This window comes from Hyperoodon ampullatus (assembly GCF_949752795.1).
Source record: "Hyperoodon ampullatus genome assembly, chromosome: 2".
Taxonomy (NCBI): Eukaryota; Metazoa; Chordata; class Mammalia; order Artiodactyla; family Ziphiidae; genus Hyperoodon; species Hyperoodon ampullatus.
The window spans coordinates 20,832,113-20,852,413 of NC_136915.1; the positions used below are offsets into that span (position 1 = coordinate 20,832,113).

General features: G+C 47.6%; 2 protein-coding genes across 2 annotated transcripts in view; one reads left to right on the top strand and one right to left on the bottom strand.

The window, feature by feature from the left end:
• RHCE (Rh blood group CcEe antigens) overlaps positions 1-9,734 on the bottom strand; it is a gene marked incomplete at both ends in the record, with an annotated part of 33,982 nt that extends 24,248 nt beyond the window's left edge. Inside the window, one exon of the mRNA XM_079698521.1 lies at positions 9,587-9,734. Coding sequence (XP_079554647.1) covers positions 9,587-9,734 — 148 coding nt within the window. The remainder of the gene's footprint in view (positions 1-9,586) is intronic.
• An 8,971-nt stretch (positions 9,735-18,705) lies between these two features.
• Positions 18,706-20,301, top strand: part of MACO1 (macoilin 1) — a gene marked incomplete at its 5' end in the record, with an annotated part of 56,973 nt that continues 55,377 nt past the window's right edge. The window contains one exon of the mRNA XM_079697480.1: positions 18,706-18,785. Coding sequence (XP_079553606.1) covers positions 18,706-18,785 — 80 coding nt within the window. The remainder of the gene's footprint in view (positions 18,786-20,301) is intronic.

Genomic DNA, 20,301 nt, shown 5'->3' on the forward strand with positions numbered 1-20,301 from the left:
TGCAGCATGCATGTGGGTTCTAGTTCCCTGACCAGGGAACTAACCTGGGCCCCCTGCATTGGGAGTGCGGAGTCTTAACCACTGTGCAACCAGGGAAGTCCCAGGTACTGTTATTATCACCATTTTACAGACAAGAAAACCGAGGCACAGAGGGGTTAAGTAACTTGCTCCAGTTGGGATTTCAACCTAGACGGTCTGCTCTGGAGCCTGTGCCTTGAGCTACCACACTATCTGCCCTCCTGCTTTTCTCATCTATTAAATGGGAAAAATTATCATACCTCTCTCATCATGTTGCCAGAATCAAACAATATGAGGCACATAATTGCTCAGAATAGTAAAGACTATTTTATCAACAACCCCAACTATGTTCATACGTGTACAAATGCCTGGAGGGAGATCTTGAAGGAAGTTTTTGCCCCATGGAGATTATCTCTGGGTTTAGGAGAGTTTTTTTTTAATTTTCAGTGTTAAAAATTTCTACAACCAGGGCTTCCCTGGTGGCGCAGTGGTTGAGAGTCTGCCTGCCGATGCAGGGGACACGGGTTCGTGCCCCAGTCCGGGAAGATCCCACATGCTGCGGTGTGGCTGGGCCCGTGAGCCATGGCCGCTGAGCCTGCGTGTCCGGAGCCTGTGCTCCGCAACGGGAGAGGCCACAACAGTGAGACGCCTGCGTACCGCAAAAAAAAAAAAAAAAAAAAAAATTCTACAACCAGCATGTGGACAGTAAGTAATTTTTTTTAAAGGAAAAAGCATGGGCTTTGAGGTCAGACAGTTCTGTTTGACTCCACCTCTATCGTTCCCTATTAGGTTAAACCATATTAAATTGCCAACATTTGACCATTTTGACCTTTAAAAATGGCAGTTTTGGGCTTCCCTGGTGGCGCAGTGGTTGAGAGTCCGCCTGCCGATGCAGGGGACACGGGTTCGTGTCCCGGTCCGGGAAGATCCCACATGCCGCGGAGCGGCTGGGCCTGTGAGCCATGGCCGCTGGGCCTGCGCATCCGGAGCCTGTGCTCCGCAACGGGAGAGGCCACAACAGTGAGAGGCCCGCGTACCGCAAAAAAAAAAAAAAAAAAAAGGCAGTTTTTATGTTTCAACCTCTTAGCTGCACGGCCTTGTGGGTTGCTTACTTTCCTCATCAGCTAAATATGGGCAATTATCCCCCACTTGGCGGGGGCTGGGAGAGCCAGAGGAAGTAATGTTTTGTTCAAGAGCTTGGCACCATGCCTGGCACATGGAGAAAGCTCAGTAAATGGTGGTTATTCACCACCAGCGCCATTATCACCATCACAGCAATAAGAACTTACCTGGTCTCCACCCTTGGCTCTGATAACAAGGAAGCTCTCATTTTCAGATCTCTCCAAAGCCTCTTCAATTTACATTTAAATTCACTTTCATTGAAAAATACACATACCTAGAATCTTGCACATAGGACTTGGGTGGGTGTTGATGAGCCCAGGTCAGTCTGACAAACACCGGGTTATAGGAAACCTGGGCATCTCCATGGGATCTGGGGACTTGGGGAGTGGGTGAGAAGTGAACAATCAGGAGGATTCAACTTCTTTCACCTTTTTTCTCTGACATAAGGGAAGGGGAGGCAATGTTTCCATCTCCTGCTTGCATCCCCTTAGGAATGGGGGTGGAATGGGGGTGGGCAGGGCACATTTTGTATAGGGGCTCCTCTTGGGATCCCTCAAATTCCTTCAGGAGCCGAGCAGGAAACTATGTATATAAAGGATAAAATGTGTATTAGGGAGTGGTGAGGGCTATGGCCAATTGGAGACTGCGAACCCCACTTTAGATGTTCAAATTCAATCTTTCCTTAAACACTGCTGTTAAAAGACAAACTAACAAACAAACAAACAAACACATCCACCATCTTGCAGCAATGCTATATGCAAAGGGTCCAGACTTATCGAACATTCCATGAGTAGGGGGATGCTTGCATTTTCCTCTCATTCTACAGAAGGTGACCAGAGACAGCCTGTGACTTACTTAAGGGCACACAGCATGTCAGTAGCAGAGCCAAGCTCTGGGCTCCTGGTGCAGTGCCCTCCCATCAGGCTAGGCTGTCTCTTGCTCTTGTTTGCCCGCAATGCACTAAAGGAACTTAGGCAAGTCCCTTGCCCTCTTTGGGCCTCCGTTTCCCTATCTGTAACACATGGGAGTCGGACTTGATACTCTGTAAGGACCTCACCGCTCTGGTGTGTTCAGAGGAGGGGGTCAGTGGGTGGGGAGGGGAAGGGCACCAGGATTACGGCAGACGTGGGGCTCTAAAGATAGAAAGTCAGAACCTCTTGGTTGGGGAGCTTTATCAGGCACAGCTGCCATGCCTGCTGCCAGGTATAGGCACTCAGGACCCTCCTCCCAAGACCCCACAGTGTCCTTGAGGGTGGGGTTGTGCTTTGGCCAGGGGGATGAAATTAGGGTGGCAGTTTCTGGGAGCTGTTGACAGAGCACATTCACCCCAAACTGGTCAGTAAATCACATTTGATTTCAGGGTCCCTTTACTCTCACCCCATGCATCCTCCCATTTCCTCTCCCAGACTCCCAGGGCTCTGGCCCACCCCTGCTCCTCCCATGTCTCACAACCTGGACCCCAACTTCAGCGCTGGGCCCCAGCTCAGGGCATCCCCACTGGTGTCAGCCTCTGCCTCTCAGACCCTGCGCTGAGCCCCTCATCAGCTGCTGGTCTGATAAGCTAATGATGCTAAGGTGTCCAGGGGTGATAAGGAGAGGATTGCTGCAGGGGCCCCAAAAGCCGGGCCCCAGAGGGGAGTTTTACATATTGTCTAAGGCAGGCCTTCAGAAGTTTATGAAAGTCCCATGACTTAGAGAAAGTCTAACCTGGAAGTCCTGCAGGACAATAATTACTATCACTGTAACAGCGGGTACATATATGGTGCCTGCCACATACCAGACACTCTTCCAAGTGCCTGCCAGCCTTAACCTTCAACAAGCCCATGCAGGAGGTACTATTTACTATCCCCATTTTATAGATGGGGACAGGGGGGCACACAGAGGTGCTGTAATTAGCACAGGTCACACAGCTAGCAAATGTTGGTGGCAGAGCTGAATCCCGACTCTCTGGGCTTAACCACTATACCATCCTGCCTCTCCATATATTCTTCACTCTTCCATAGTGTCAAACGAAGAGTGTGGCCCTCTGAGTCAGGTTGTCAGAGTTCAGAGTCTGGCTCTACTTCTGTGTACCCGCTTGCTACTCTGTAAAATGGTCTGAAACAATAACACCTGCTCAGAGGTTTGTTGTGATTACTGAGCTCGCTGGCTCCTTCGAATTGCTTAGCCTAGCACTGGGTGCATGGTAAGTGTCAGTAACTATTATTCCACGCCTGCCACTTGTTAGCTGTGATTTCAGGCAAGACTGTTGCCCCTTCCTTCGGCCTGGCTGCCCCTGGGAGTCTCACTCTGTGTCCCCACCCACCCTAGCCTCTCCCTCTGGCCTGCAGACACTTCAGCATCGTCAGCTCTGAAGCCAGGCCCAGCTTCTGTCCCTCAGGCCCTGGGCTCGACCGCCACACTGTGCTCCCCACCACTGACTGGGGGGACCTCTGCAGCCCCTGTCAGGGACCATCCACAGAGCCCCATGCTGCCTTCCCCTTCCCTGCAGCAGCCTGGGAAAAGAAAAAGAGACTGCCCAATCAAAGGGACAGTCAAGGCTGAGATATAGAAGGTACCAGGATTTGGGGGTATTTATATGTCACTGGCTCTTGTCTTTTAGTAGCTCTGCTTACTGTTTCTAAGGAGTATGGGGGCAATTGGGTGGTAGCCACAGTGTAGGGCCCAGGATGGTCCCCCAATGTGGCAGCTTGCAAGCAGGCTCTGTGTGATATGTTGTCAGAGTAATGGCCCCCAGTGAATCATGCCTTCCAGTATAGACCCCTCCCACCTGAGTTGAACCTTGTGATTGGCTTTGATTAATGGGACATTAGCAAACCCCATACAAGCAGAGGCTTGAAAAGCACCTGCGCATTGGGGCTTGCCCTCTCTTACTGTGGTAACTCATTTGCTGCCATGTGAAAAGTCTGGGCTAGTCTGCTGGAACCCCATGGGATAGCTGCCAGCCAGCACCAACTGACGAACGTTTGAATAAGGTTATCTGAGGCCATTCAGCCACAGTCAAACCTCCGGGCTAGAGATGCATAGTGACCCTAGGTAAAACTGACAGAAGAGCTGCATCACCAAGTACAGCCAAAATTGCTGAACCATGGAATCATAATCAGGAGCAAGTTAGATGATTTCTATTTTTTTGTTTTTTGCGGTACACGGGCCTCTCACTGTTGTGGTCTCTCCCGTTGCGGAGCACAGGCTCCGGACGCGCAGGCTCAGCGGCCATGGCTCACGGGCCCAGCCACTCCGCGGCATGTGGGATCTTCCCGGACCAGGGCACAAACCCGTGTCCCTTGCATCGGCAGGCAGACTCTCAACCACTGCGCCACCAGGGAAGCCCGATGATTTCTGTTTTGAGCCACTACGTTTGGGGGTGGTTTGTTACGCAGCAATAGATAATGGATGCACTTGCTTCCCCCAAGCATCTCACAGGCACCTGAATCCCAAGCCCAGAATGAACATATCATTGTTCATTTATCCCACTATCTGCCCCCCTCCCCTTGTGTCTCTCATCTCAGGAGTGGGTCCTTCATCTGCCAAATCTCACATATGAAGCCATCCTTGACTCCTCCCTCGTTTTCACCAAGAACAGCTGATTTTATCTCCTAAATAGCTCTTGAATCTGACTCTTCACTTCTCCTCTATTGTCCCTGCCCATTTGGCCTCATCACAGGTCATCCAGGCCAGTGGTCATCAGAGTAGGGATCACACCTCTCAGAAGATGCTCCAGACAATCCATAGGGGCTGCTGGAAGAAGAGATATTAGCACTCTAGTTCTATTCATTTTTACTAACAAAATTAAGAAATTAAAGTTTATTCATAATAAAAGATAATACTCTTTATCAGTCTTGGTATGTGTTCATTCTTCTAATCCTTTCAACAACTAAATAGGTACTATCATCATGTGACTGAGGTTAACACAGAGGCAGAGAGAGGTTGAGTGATTTGCCCAAGGTCTCACAGCTAAGAGGTGGCAGAGGCAAGATGTGAATCAGTCGAGCTCCAGGAGTCCTCAGACTTCCAAGAGCATTAGAGTCACTTAGAGCGCTTGGTAAAACACAGATTGCTGGGCCCCACCCTAGAGTTTCAGATCAGTAGGTATGGATGGGGGCCCAGGTATTTCTAACAAGTTCCCAGGGGATGCTGAGGTGGCTGGTCTGGGGACCACATTGTGAGAACCATTAATCTAGGCTCTTCTACCCCTAAAGGCACTTGGTGAAGTTTGCACCTCTGCAAGCATTTAATGTTCAGATGAACCCAGGAGCCTCCTCTCACTTGCTCAGGCTGTCAGACAGCTTAGTCTCCTAGCTTCAGAAGATGTTCTAAGGGAATATTGGGCCACTGAGCAGGGGGGTGACATGTGTTTCTCGATATTCGTCATGTTGCAACTAACGACAGGGATTTGTTTTTTTTTTTTTAATTTACCTCTATATTATGGAAAATTTTAAGCATACACAAAACCAGAGTGAGTAGCATGATGAACGTCATGTACCCGTTCCCAGCTTTGATGATTGTCACATGGGGTCAATCTTGTTTTTATTATCCTTGTTTCCTTTCTTCTTCTTTTTTTTTTTTTTGGCATGAAGCAGACCCTAGACATCATTCCATTTCAATATGCTTCTCTAACAAATAGGGCTTGCTATTTGTTAAATTGTTAAACCTGTTTCTAAATAGGTTAAAACCCACCTACTATGCTATTATCACACCTAACAAAACTAACAATAATTTCTGTATATTATATAATATTCATGTTTTATTCCAGTTTCCAGATTGTCTTAAAAATGTCTTTTTTAAGAATTGGCTGGTTTACATACGACCCAGAAATCCCATTACTGGGCATACAGCCTGAGAAAACCATAATTCAAAAAGAGTCATGTACCACAATGTTCATTGCAGCTCTATTTACAATAGCCAGGACATGGAAGCAACCTAAATGTCCACTGACAGATGAATGGATAAAGAAGATGTGGCACATATATGTAATGGAATATTACTCAGCCATAAAAAGAAATGAAATTGAGTTATTTGTAGTGAGGTGGATGGACCTAGAATCTGTCATACAGAGTGAAGTAAGTCAGAAAGAGAAAAACAAATACCATATGCTAACACATATATATGGAATCTAAGAAAAAAATTGTTCTGAAGAACCTAGGGACAGGACAGGAATAAAGACACAGATGTAGAGAATGGACTTGAGGACACGGAGAGGGGGAAGGGTAAGCTGGGACAAAGTGAGAGGGTGGCATGGACATATACATGGACACTACCAAATGTAAAATAGATAGCTAGTGGGAAGCAGCCACATAGCACAGGGAGATCAGCTCGGTGCTTTGTGACCACCTAGAAGGGTGGGATAGGGAGGGTGGGAGGGAGACGCAAGAGGGAGGAGATATGGGGATATATGTATATGTATAGCTGATTCACTTTGTTCTAAAGCAGAAAGTAACACACCATTATAAAGCAATTATACTCCAATAAAGATGTTTAAAAAAAAGAATTGGCTGGTTTAAATAACTTATCGTTTACAGGGACTGGATTAGATTAAGTGGATTGACAGATTGCTATGTAGTTTTAACTCAATTAACCTTCACAAAATGGACTAATGGCTCAAACAACTCCTGTCAAAAAACACAGATTGAAGGCAGAACAATAATGGCAGCCAAACATACAGAAACAAAAGAGCAGGGTGATACTTCTCCTCGTGCAGACTCTCTGTCAGCCACATTCAGAGTTTAAAAAAAAAGTCAATCTAATCATATCTGACAAGAAGTCAAGCAAGATAATTTGAAATTGTTAAGAAGACCCCGAGGAATGGATTGCCATCCACTATCATTTATTCATTTATTTATTTTTTTGGCTGCATTGGGTCTTTGTTGCTGCACGCAGGCTTTCACTAGTTGTAGCAAGTGGGGGCTACTCTTCATTGCGGTGCGTGGGTTTCTTACTGCAGTGGCTTCTCTTGTTGCAGAGCACCAGCTCTAGGCGTGCAGGCTTCAGTAGTTGTGGCTCACGGGCTCAGTTGTGGAGCACGGGCTTAGTTGCTCCGCGGCATGTGGGATCTTCCCGGACCAGGGATCGAACCCGTGTCCCCTGCATTGGCAGGTGGATTCTTAACCACCAGGGAAGTCCCCATCCACTATCGTTAACAGTAACAATGGACCTTGCCTTAAGAGTGACTGACACCATCATGATCAGTAATTTGAAAATATTTTATATTTACTTTTGATTTCTTTCAAATTTTCTAAGTTGTGTACATGTATAATAATGTACAAAATGTATTCATGTAGCAGTACGTATAAATATGGTGCATGCTTGAATAATGGTGTGCATGATCAGAAAAATTTGAAGCCCCCTGGTCCATACTACACTACAGCCTCCACACTGGCCTTCTACCTCAAGTCATGCTCCCTTCCCCATCCCCATGCCAGCCCTGGAATGGCTTTCTCCATAACCCAAACCCAAACTGATCACACTCCTGCTTCCTATTAGATCAAAAGAATGAAGGGCAAACTTCTTACTCAGTGCAATGGGTCCACTACACCCTGCTTCCCTATTTATGCTCCAACAGCACTGCACTGTTAAACCCCAGATTGGTGCGGTCCGATGAGTGTACACACAATGGTTCCTACTGCGCTCTTGACCCTCCATTTTCACATGGTAACTCCTACTGAGCCTCCAAGTCCTGACTGGGCAGCCACTTCCCTCCAGAGGCCTTTCCTGACATAACCATCTCACTGCCTGGGTTGTGGGCCCTCCTCTGTGCTTCCATACAAAGTTAGCATCTGAGGACACATATCTATTATATGTTAGCAGCACAGCCTAGGGGTAAAGAAGAGGGACCCTGTACCCAAATGACAAAGTTTAAATATTGGCTCCTACGCCTACTGATTATATGACAGACTCAAGCTTACTGTAAAATGGGGTCGTGAAGCATCATGGTTAAGGGCATGGAAACTCAAACCAGGCTGCCTAAGTTTATTTTTTTCCCTTAATCTAGTTTTATTTATTTATTTATTTAATCTATTTAATTTTTAAAAAAATTTTTTACTTTTATACAGTACTATAGTTGATTAACAATGTGTTAGTTTCAGGTATACAGCAAAGTGATTCAGTTATACATATACATGGATCTGTTCTTTTTAAAATTCTTTTCCCACTTAGGTTATTACAGAATATTGAGCAGAGTTCCCTATGCTATACCGTAGGTCCTTGTTGTTTACCTATTTTAAATATAAGGCTAACTAAGTTTAAATCTGCTGTGCTATTGCTAACTGAACAACATTGGGCAAACCACTCCATGTCTAAGTGCCTAGTTTCCTCACCAGAACCACGGAGATCATAATAGTACCTGTCTTGTAGAGTTATGGTAAAGCATTTAGAATAGTGCCTGGTACCTAGTAAGTCATCAATAAATATCATTCCTGATTAGCATGCGTTTGGATCTCACATGGTTTGTAATACAGGGTTGAGGGAATGAAGGAGTGAATGGATTGAATTACATTGTACCGGATTAAAAAGAATTAAAGTAAATTGAAATGAATTAAAATTGTGCCCAGGTCTCACTTGTCCAGCACTGAGAGCCCTCTCTGGGCTATAGCCCATTAAGCAGTACAGGGACTTCCCTTCCCAAGTCATCTCCTTCTCCTTCTTGCCACTGCTGAGGGCCCAGGGATGCCTTCCCTTTGCTTCCAGTTAACTAGTTAATATCAATTAGAAACAAGCAAGCGCTCAACTAGGCTCAAGTTTCAGCTTTGTCCCAGGGACTTCACTCAAGGAGGCCCTTCCATTATCATAAACAACATATTGACCCACAGATATACTTGAAAACTCATCTCAACTTTTAAAAAAAGCAAAAGCCACACCACTGTGGATGTCTGTCTTGTTTAGAGTTGTTCTCATCACAGTCTATGAATATTTTTAGCTGCATATAAAATAACAACCATCCTACATTCCCCTTCAGCCAGAGCTTATGGCTCTGGATTTTCAGGCAGAAAGCAGACTTCCCAGCCCCTAAGTGAGAGGAAAGCTTCCAAAAGGAGGGTGGCACAGAAATGAGAAAAAGAGACAAAAAAAGGAAACGAAATCCCCCAAACCCAACAACAACATGAAATTCATTGCTTTTAGGGAGAGAGAAGCGGGGGTGGGGGAGCAGAGAAGCAGAGAATTGTGAAGACCATTTGGCAAAGGGAATTCTAGGAACACAGAAAAGGAGGCCCCTCCCTCTGCCCTGACAAATAAAGGGAGGCTTCACGGAAGAGGTGATGGTGACACCGGTCCTAAAGAAGAGACTGTATTGTTGGCTGGGTCTTTGCGCAACGAATGGAAGAGGATGAGGGAACCCCTTTCCTCGGAGACTTTGTGGAAAGGAGCCCCTAGGCCCTTGGAGGACCACAGACCTCCTCTTCCCCTGCCCCTGCTATTTGCCTCTGTGACCACCTCCCCTCTGGACACTCACCTCGATAGGTCCTCATGAGCTTCTTCTGTTCCTTTACAGAAGTTTCATAAGAGGTGAAAAAGAAGAAGACGAGAATGAGAGTCACCTCCAGCATAAAGGCCCACAGGGTCAGCAGGCCCCGCACAGACTTTTGGTACTTAGAGCCCATCCTGTGTCCGTCTCTGTGCGTCAGTTCCACCAGCACCGGGCATTACACCTCGGCTCCACACCCACTCGGGGGAGGGATAGGGGAGACACCCGCCAAAGGCCTTATCTCAGGCTTCAAGGCTGGCCCTGCTGGCCTGTCTATGGAGTTAACACAGGAGCAGAGGGGCAGTGACAGGGAGGAGGAAAAAAATGCATTTATTCCAACATTAACTGATTCATTCAATCATTCATTGATTTTTTTATTCAACAAGTAGTTGCTACATTCCTACTACAGGCACTGTGCTCAGTTGAAAAGAGGGCATTCGTTCACTCGATCCCCAAACATGAGAATCCTTCTCTATCCCTTACTTCGTTTACCTTCACTATATCTTGCAAGAATGGCAAAGAATAGATCAACTCAACACCTCTATTTTACAAATGGGGAAACTAAAGCTCAGGTGGGGCTTTGGATTGGCAAAATTTCTCTTTAAAACCTTACCACATGTCAGGGAGGGCACCAAGTGGGCTCTTAAAAAGGACATGTTGAATGAACGAATGAATGAAAGCAAAGAGCAATGCTAAGCCCTGGGGAGGACACAGGGCCCACAGAGGACTAACTCCTCAGAGCTACACAGTTGAAATTATTTTTATTTGAAACTGTATTTAAATTGACCTGTTTCTAAATCTCTTAAGGACAGGTGGGAGAAAAGAAAAGAGGCCTGGGTCCAGCTCTAGTAAAACCCTGGTGAGGCTAAAGTTGTCCCCCATTCTGGTCACCTGCTCACAGAGCATCCCAGGACTCCGCCTGGGGCATGAACACTGCAATGCATTTGAGGATGGCCACCGGCCTTAGCACGCCCAACCCACAATGGAGGACAGTCCCCTGGAATAGGATTTAGGGCACCTGAGATCTAGTTCTGACCCTGCAGCTAACTTTTCCTGTGGTCACATCCATTTGCTCAGCAGAAGATCTAATACATAGTAAGCATGGAGAAAGGGAGGGAGGGAGGAATCAAAGTTTTTTACCTTCTGCACTGGCCAGCCACTGGCCACTGAGTATAGACTGAATTTATGGGAGCCCAGAGACTAAAACTTGGCTAGGAGTAGCAGGGAGGCAGATTTTGACCCAACATGAGTGGATACTTTATTGACCATTCATGGGGTAGTGAGCACCCTGTCACTAGGGGAATGCAAGCAGAAATTGATGGTTGCTTGTCAGAGATGTCTGGCATGTGATTCATATCTGGATCAAGGGAGATTTTAATCACCCGGTAGAATCTTGTCTTTTTGTTTTTAGATGAAGAAACTGAGACCCAGAAGGTCACACCCAAGGTCATACAGTCATTGACATCAGTCACTTCTTGCTCAGCACAGCTTTATTTACAGAAGTGAAAAAATTGAGAATAACCTGAATGTCCAATAGTAGAAGACTGGTTAAGTAAACTACAGGACACACAATCTGCCACCCATATGATGGTTCTGAACATGGGGGAAAATCCAGAGGAAAATGCTTTTAAGGTTTCTCAAAAACGGCACAGAGGATATGTTATTTGGTGAAAAAGGAAATTACAGAACAGTGTGTAAGTATGATCCCACTTTTGTAAAATAATAATGACACAGTATGTTAAGACATGCATAGGAAAAAAAATGGCTGCAAACCACTACCTGGTTACTTTTGCTTTAGGTATTTTCGGGAACTAAAATTTACTAAGCACTTAGCATGCTAGGCACTGTCCTAGGTACTTTACATGTATGAACTCAGTTAACTAGCCTGTGAGATGGGGCTATTAGCCTTTACTACAACAGAGGAAGCTGAGGCACAGAAAGGTTAGGTGACTCGCCCAAGTTAATGGGGCTAGTAAGTAATAGAGCTGGGATTTCAACTCGGGCAGTCTGACTTGTGCACGTGGGTGTTTAACCACTTAACTTTAGCCCAGATAACTTCTAAGTCTTCTTCCACTTCTAAAAGTCTAGGAATGTAGGATTCTAAGGCTTCTGCTATCTCAACAGTAAATAAGGGAGTAGGTGCCCTGGTCTCTAGAGATTAGCCCTCATGGTCAGTCCTGGTTCTGATTTCTGGTCCTTTTCTGGCCATCAGCACTTCTTATGAGCTGGGTTTCCTTAAAGAGGGACTCGCCTGTGAGGGGGATAAGTGAATGTGACCCCTGTTGGCATGGGTCCTGTACCAGCAGGTTGTAAGCCAGGCAGCCCAGGGAAACCAAATGTCAGGCAGGTGGACACCAAAGATTTCCAGTGGTTGCCAGCTCCTGTGCCTGGAGCCCCTGATGGTTGCGTTTACCAGCTAGCAAATTCAGTGATGACGGCAGCTGGTTCTCACAGGGGCATCCTAACCCACTGTGTGTCCTGATCCTGCCTCAGTGAGGGACTGACCGCTTGACAAGAGGACCAAGCTCCTCAGTGAACAGAAAGGCTTTTTTTATTAAAGGGAGGGGAGCCCCACAGGTGGCCTCTCCCAGAAGACTGGTCAAAAGGGGAGTTTTCTATCTTCCTCTCTAACTCTTGCAGAAGACCCCTGTTTTCTGATGACAGTTCCAGATAGTCTGACTCCAAATCTTCAAGGCAGGGCCCCTAGTACAAAAAAGCACAGGCGATCTAGGCCAGAAATGTCATAAAGCAAATCAAATGTTAATTGTTTACTCTAGGTGGGAGGTGAATGGCTTTTCACTGAACATTTCTTTCAACTTTTTTGGTATATGTTTGAAATTTTTCATAACAAAATGTTGGGGGGAAAAGGTTCTGTGTGCACCTGACACTCCCTATGCCAAAAGCACCCTTCCACCGAAGTATCTGCATGCTCCTGCCCTCGCTGACTCAGATCCAAGCAACAGGAGACCAGGGACTTTTGACTGTTGTATCCTCAGCACATGATGCTTAGTCCATAGTAGGTGCTCAATAAATATCTGTTGACTGAATAACAGCTGCCATTTCTGGAATGCCAAGCACTGAACCCAACATTTTGCATACATTATTTCATCTACTCTTCCCCTCAAGCCTGTGAGTACAGGCATCACCACTCCCATTTTACAGATGAGAAAGCTAAGGCTCAGAGAGGTGATGTGAGCGCCCAAAGTCACAAAGCTAATAAACAGCAGAGTCGGAACCCAACCCACATCCATCTGATGCCATGGCTTGTGCTGTTAACTTCTTTGCAATTCTGCCTTCCATTAACTAAACAACTCACAGTCTCAATTTCCTTATGAGTCAAATAAGATGAGCTGTTTTGCTTTCCTCACAGAGTTATTATAAATGTGAGACTATGTAAGCATGCTTGGCAACCTGTGTTTTTGAAATGAAGGTGAGCAAGTGGTGCCATGACTGTGGCCTCCTGTTCTGAGTGACCAGGCTTCCTCCGGGTGTGATGAATCAAGTCAGAGAGACTGCAGCTTTCACGTGTAATCATGCGTTTTCTGTAAAAAAACAGGACTCTATGAGAATACTCACCACGCCCTCCTCACCCGAGTCAAGTACTGTAAAACTCAGTCATGAGCTGTGACCAAGGAGGTAGGTAGGCCCTCCATCTCCTCTCTGGAAGCTTGTCCACACCAAGGGTGTGTGATCCTGCTCTGGGCATGCCTGGTTAAAGTGTGGCTAAGTCAATAATTTATTCATTTAACAAACATGAGCATTGGAGTCAGGCAACATGGGTTCAAATCCTAGCTCTGCAAATTATTAGCTGTGTGACCTTCGGTAAGACTACCAATATCTCTGAGTCTGTTTCTTTATCTGTAAAGTGGAGAAAATCAGGGTCGATCTCACAGGATGGTTGTGAAGATTAAATGAGGTAATGCACATAAAGTGTCACATGTGTAGAAAACACTCCATAAATGTTAGCATTATTATTATGGCACAAGCTTGGCATGTTTACCATAGAAAACTTCAAAAATGCAAAGGTGCATAAAGCTTACATAAAGCACCCATGATTTCATCATCTCCCCAAACCAGCTCTACTTCTTTGTGTATATATCCTTTCAGATTTTTTTCTATTCATGTGAATTTATGCCTTGTTTCTTCCCCTACGAAAAAGGGATTATATAGCAAATGTTTAGTAACTTGCTTTTTTCATGAACAGAATATCATAAGCGGTTTCCAAGCCAGGAAAAATCTTTCTATAACACTATCATGGTGGATAAGAGCCCAGGCTCTGACACCAGACTGCCTGGGTTTGAATCCTAGCTCTATCACTTACTGTGTGACCTTAGGCAAATGACTTAACTTCTCTGTGTCACAGTTTTCTTTTCTTTTTTTAAAAAATAAATTTTTAAATTTATTTTTGGCTGTGTTGGGTCTTCGTTGCTGTGCGCGGGCTTTCTCTAGTTGCGGCGAGCGGGGGCCACTCCTCGTTGCAGTGTGTGGGCTTCTCATTGTCGTGGCTTCTCTTGTTGTGGAGCACGGGCTCTAGGCGCACAGGCTGCAGTAGCTGTGGCATATGGGCTCAGTAGTTGTGGCTTGCAGGCTCTAGAGCTCAGCCTCAGTAGTTGTGTGTGTCACAGTTTTCTCATCTGTAATATGGCACCAGTAGTAATCTCTTTGTCATAGGATTGTTGTGAGGATTAGATCAAAATTCATATGATACTTAGAGGAGTGCCTGCACATAGTAAGTGCTATGTGTCATCATTCTCCATGGCACACTGATTTCCACAGTAAGAATGTGTGATCATTTGTTTGACCAGCCCCCTTTGTGGGATAGCTGGGCTATTTCTAAACTGTTTCTGTTCTAAACATACTATGAACATCATTCATTAACAGGGTTCTCTGGGGGATACAGACACACGTATAGGAGGTGGCCATCCAATGTCTGGATTTTTCTCTGACTCACGTGGGACAGGAACAAAGCTCAAGGGAGCTGGGCCAGCCGTGCCTGGCAGGTTTGAGGGGATCGAAGCTGCTGAAAGAGGTGGGTATGCAATTTCCTCACATGTGAAATAGGGTGTGATGATCTCTCTCCAGGCTATTCTGAGCTATTTTGAGCTCAGTTGAAGCTCACATGCCAATCCCAACCCCTTGGCCATCAGAAAGTCCCAGAAGAGGAGGAACAGCCCTGAATTCCTGTCTGGCCCTTGGCCTTTTTTTTTTTTTTTTTTTTTTTTTTGCGGTACATGGGCCTCTCACTGTTGTGGCCTCTCCCGTTGCGGAGCACAGGCTCTGGACGCGCAGGCTCAGTGGCCATGGCTCACGAGCCTAGCCGCTCTGCGGCATGTGGGATCTTCCCGGACCGGGGCACGAACCCATGTCCCCTGCATCGGCAGGCGGACTCTCAACCACTGTGCCACCACGGAAGCCCTGGCCCTTGGTCTTTTGAATGAGAGCAAATGATTTTCTCTTCCCCGTCTTACTCATCTGTAAAATGGCCACTGCTGGTTTCCCCTGCTTCCTGATTGGTGGTGGCAGTGTGGGGAACTGGGGAGCTCTGTGTCAGGCCTCATCTCAGCCCAGTTCTGTGCCCTTAGGATCCCAAAGGGTCCTTTCAGGTTGCAGAGGTGAATGGCTGGAACTTGGCTAGAGCCAGAGGGGCTTGGGCTATGGTCGGTCAGGAAAATACAGGGTCCAGCTGGGACAGGAGGTGTGAGAGGAAGGGAATGGAGAAGGGCAGACTTACTGTGGCGTGTCCTAGGGCTCTTGACAGGGAGGCCTTTCCCATCATCCCACTCCAGCCAATCATTAGATCAACAATCCTTACCATCAAGAGCCATGTACAGGCACCAGAGCATCAAGGCTTCATATTGCTCAGCTTGTGACTCAAGCCAAATTCCTTTACCATACCAACTGCATGACCTTGTTTTCTCTGAGCCTCGGTTTTCTCATCTGTAAAATGTAGCTAACATGTTCTGCTTCTAAACATAGGGCTTGAAGTGTCTCCCAGAGGTGATCTTGGCACAGGGTGGGCAGGTGACTCAACTCTGGACACCAGTGAGTTGACATCTGAATTGGGACTGGAACCCAGACCTCCAGATTGCATCATCTTGGGCCAACCCTGGGATTCTCTCTGCCCTTCCTCTGCTCTCAGATAGTCTGTTGCCCAATAGTAACTCCCAGCCACACACTCCAGTAACACCCAGCCACTCCACACTTCTCCACAGCATGGAATGCCCTTGTCAGGAACCTATTTGATGGCAGGCTAGACAGTGAGCTCCAGAAAGCTGGCATGTGTCCCCAGTGCCTCTCTCATCTTTTCTCTGGATTATTCACCTACCCATTCCACAGTGTGCCGTGGCACTGTCCTAGACGACAGGGACCCAGTGAGGAGTGGAAAAGACCACAGATATGGCTCCTAACCTCACAGAGTTGACTGTCTTAGTCCCTGGCCCAGGTAATCTGGAACCTTGCAGTCATGGAGAGGAGGGCTATTCAGGTTGATGAACCCCATGGAGTCTGGAGCCATGACCTCACCATGTACCTATGCCTTTCAGCCTCCAGTCATATTGATTTAGGTTCCGCCTGTATCCTTCTCCATGAACCAACCTGCCCTGGCAACTGAAGTCTTTTTCTGTGGTTCCAAGCAGAGCATTTCACAGTGATGGACAGCCTTGGTGAAACTTTGAGCTCACAGAGTATGTTATCCTTGGCTGCCTGGTGACACTTTATCAATGTGCTGGAATAGAGGTGAAGGAAGGAAAACAAGTATACTGTTAACAGAAATGACTTGCTGTTACCTACTGCATGCCTGGCACTGAGAGTTCAGCATCTGGTAAGACTTCAAACAAACCTGAGTGAAAACAGAGGCTCTGAGACATACAGTAACTTGCCCAAGCTAGTAAGTGGCCAAGCTGGAATTTCAATCCTGGTGTGAAAAAGCAGATATTCTTGCCATTTTTCTAAACTGCATCTCTACAGGGTATGAATCCAAGCCCCAAGAAGCTTTTCATCTAGGTGGACGGACAAGCCTCACCCAAGAAACCACAAGTTAGGAACAATACTGACAGAGATGCTCTCTGTAGGAGTAAAGGCAGGAAGGAGGGAAGATAAGGTTGTACTAGTGGGTTTAGGACAGTGAGTAGATGAGGCTTGCTTGCCTGAGGAGGCCTGGAAAATAGGGGTGGGTCCCCATTGTGACCATCTTTGGATGCCATAATAAAGAGAATGGGTTTTCTCTTTCAGGCACTGGCTGATCCTTGAAGGTTTGTGACAGTATAAAGTAAAAGAGCAGCAGTTGAGGATGACGCATTTGGTGTAAATTACAAGTTCCTTCTTGGGGCGGGTTTTTATTTCAGGGGGTGATCACAGGGCAGGGAGAGGTCCACGCATCCCAGGACAAAAGACGGCATCTGCTTCCTGTAAGTTTTTAAAATGTGCTGTAAGACCATCTAACTGTCCCACTGTTGGTGAGTGGTTAAGTTGGTACAGCCACTTGACAGGAGATTTTGCAATCATCAGAAATATTTAGGAAGGGTGCATTAATTATAGCATGTAAAAATGCTTACGTTAGGCAAAGAACAGAATACAAAATTGAATATCTAATATGATCACTATTCTGCTTAATAATAAGAACAACAGTAATAGTAATAATATATCATCCATGGGGGAAAACTGGAAAGAAAGGGGAATATATAGAATGCTAACAGTAGTTGTGTTAAGGTGATGAGACCCATGGGTGTTCCCCACAACCCAGCAACTGTGCTACATTTCCCCAGTTTTCTTTAATGACATGCATTCCTCTTTTCGACATACATTCATCTTTTTCTCTTAAAAAAATTTTTTGTTGTCTTTTCTAATTGTTATTTTGCCATACCTACGTTGCAAGGGTAAATGAACAAATAGATGCAGAGCACCTAGCACGGTTCTTGGCACAAAATCGGGGCTCTAGGAATGTTAGGTGAGAACGGTCGCTGGCCCGGCATCCCCGCATCTCCAGACCTCTGCCCGGGGGCAGAGACGCTCCCGAAGCCGACGCTCGCCGGGTGCAGCAGGCGCGGTGCCCGCAAAACCCGCCGCCCAGCCCGCCCTGCGTACGTGGAGCCCGGGCCGCACCGCCCCACACACCCCCAGCAACCTCGCGCGACGTCGCGCGCACCCACGGCGCCGCCCCCTGTGACACCACCTCAAGGAGGCAGGACTGCAGCGGCCCCGCCCCGCGCCTCCTCCGATAGGCCGCCGCGCTGTCACCACGTCGCGGGAAGCTGGCGGGTGTCTCGTGTGTGTGTGTGTGTGTGTGTTGCTTTGTCATTCGTACCCCCGTCGCTGGTGTGTGTGTGTGTGTGTGTGTGTGTGTGTGTGTGTTGCTTTGTCATTCGTACCCCCGGGCACTCCAGGCTCCGCAGAAAAGGCCCCCGGCGCTGTCCCCGGCGCCTCCCGGATGAGAAGTGTGCTGTGAGCCCCTTACATAATGATGCGACTGACTGGATCACAGTTCAGCCCAGATACGCACATGCCGCAAACCCAGGCCTCGAGATTTCATAGGGTGCTAGTGATAGCCTACAATGAAAACAGCACCGTATGCTCTAATGTGGATTATAATACAATGAAATGCAATCCAATAATAATGAAATGTACCTTCGCAACAAGGCATAATATAGGATGTTATATTTATAGGGCCTATTTATAAGCCTCTATTTAAGTCTTTTCTGATAGGCTCGGACTCGGGCCCAGACACCGTAATGATTGGCGCACTCTTCTGTCCTTCAAAGAGGCGGGTTCTAGAGTCCGTTTTGCCACAGCGGGCCCTGGGATTGGCCGGCAGCGGCGTAGTGGCGCCTTCGATTGGCCCCGAAGGCCGTCCGTCGGAGCGGGGGAGGCGGGGCAGGCGGCTGGCTGGTGCTGGGGCGGGCGGGCCCCGGAATTGTCATTTCTTTGTTTCCGAAGGCGGAGGAAGCGCTGAGCCCACACCTCCTCGTCCCACCCCCTCCCCCCGGGTGCTGGCTCCATGTCTGTGTGACCGGCCCCAGGGGTAGAGTCCAGGCCCGACGCGGGGCGGGCCGGCGGCGGCGGCTGAGGTGAGAGGCGGCGGCGGCGCGGGCACCCGGCCCCCCAGCGGGAGGATGAAGCGGCGGAACGCCGAATGCAGTAAGCTCCGCCGCCCCCTAAAGCGGAACCGGATCACCGAGGGCATCTACGGCAGGTGAGCGGCGGCGCCCCCGCCTCCGCCGGCGCGGGCCCCGCGGCCCCCGGCCGTCTCTGGAGGGGCCGAGCCCCGTTATGTAACCCCGACTAGGCCTCACGCCCTTGCCGGGGGCTCCCCGGTGGAGCGCTGCCCATGGGGCCCGGGCGGCCCGCCGGGGTCCGCCCCGAGGGCGCGGGGCGTGGCGAGGGCCGCCGGCCGGGCTGGGAGGGCGCGGCGGGCGCGGGCTGAGGGAGCCGCCGCGCCGCCGTTGGGACTGTCCGGGCCCCGCCGGGGGGGAGGGGCGGTGACCCCCTCCCCATCCGCGCCGCCGGGCCCTCGGGGCTGTTCTAGGGGCTGACGGGCCTCCGCTGGTCCCCCAGCCCGCTCCGGCCCGGGAGTCAACGGCCTGAGTCGGGAGGCGCGTGGACCATATGCACTGGTGCGGGGGAAGGCTGACAAAGTTGGGAGCAGACAGTGGCCCCGCGGTCCCTCTGCGGACTGGGCAGGTGGCCACGTTGCCCCCTTTCGCCTTTTACTTCTTTTATGGGATCTCAAACTTGGCACCGAGGGCTGAAGCCGATACCCCCAAATCATGGCCTGTGGCCCCGCTCCAGACTCAGAAGGAGTGATGATCATTTTCTCAGCAGCATTATTTTGACAATTCCAAGCAGATAGTTTTCTTCGAACCCCTTTAAGGATTTTCTCCAAACTCGCGTGGTTTGTTGTTGTTGTTTTTAGTTTGTTTTAATTCTCCAAAAACAAAGCAGTGTCCCTTTAAATAGAAATTGAATTCAGGACTGAGGGGTAGAAGGACAACAGGTTCATGGGGCAACTTAGTGAGAATCCCAGCTTCCCTAAGCAAAATTTGTGTAGGACTGTTATTTGCTGGTTCTCACAATGTTAATTCTGAATGGTACCTGCCTTGATAAAGAAATGATTTCAGAGGAGAAGTAATTAGTTTACAAAGGAGAATTCTCAGGACGTGCATATAAGCTTAATTGGTGTTTTACAGTTTAGCTCTTCTAGCTGTGGGACTTAGAGAAATATGTGAGGTAGCTGATAACACCCAAGTTGCCTTAGCATAGCTGTACACCTTGCACATGCTACTGTTTACACATTTAGAATGATTCCTTTCCACAAGCAGCTGACTGATGTAAACATTGGGTGTTTTTTTTTATTTCAAGCTTAAAAGGGTTAAGAAGTCAGTTGAAATAAAAAGTTTTTAGATATATCCTTATGTAATGAGCCACAGATCATAGGAAGAGTTCATTCATTGAACAAATACATGTACTATGTGCCAGGCCCTGTTCTAGCTAGTAAGGGTGTAGCAGTGAGTAAAACAGGCCAAAATCCATGCTGAATCAATCAGACCTGATCATTTAAACTAAAACTGTAAAAGCAAAAACCATTTTTCCTACAGATTTAATGGGTGGGGGAAAGTTCTCTTCAAGTTACACACACTATAATTCTTGAATAAAGGAAGGGTTTTCCCTCTGCCTATTGAAAAAGATTTTAACAATTTAATATTAATAGT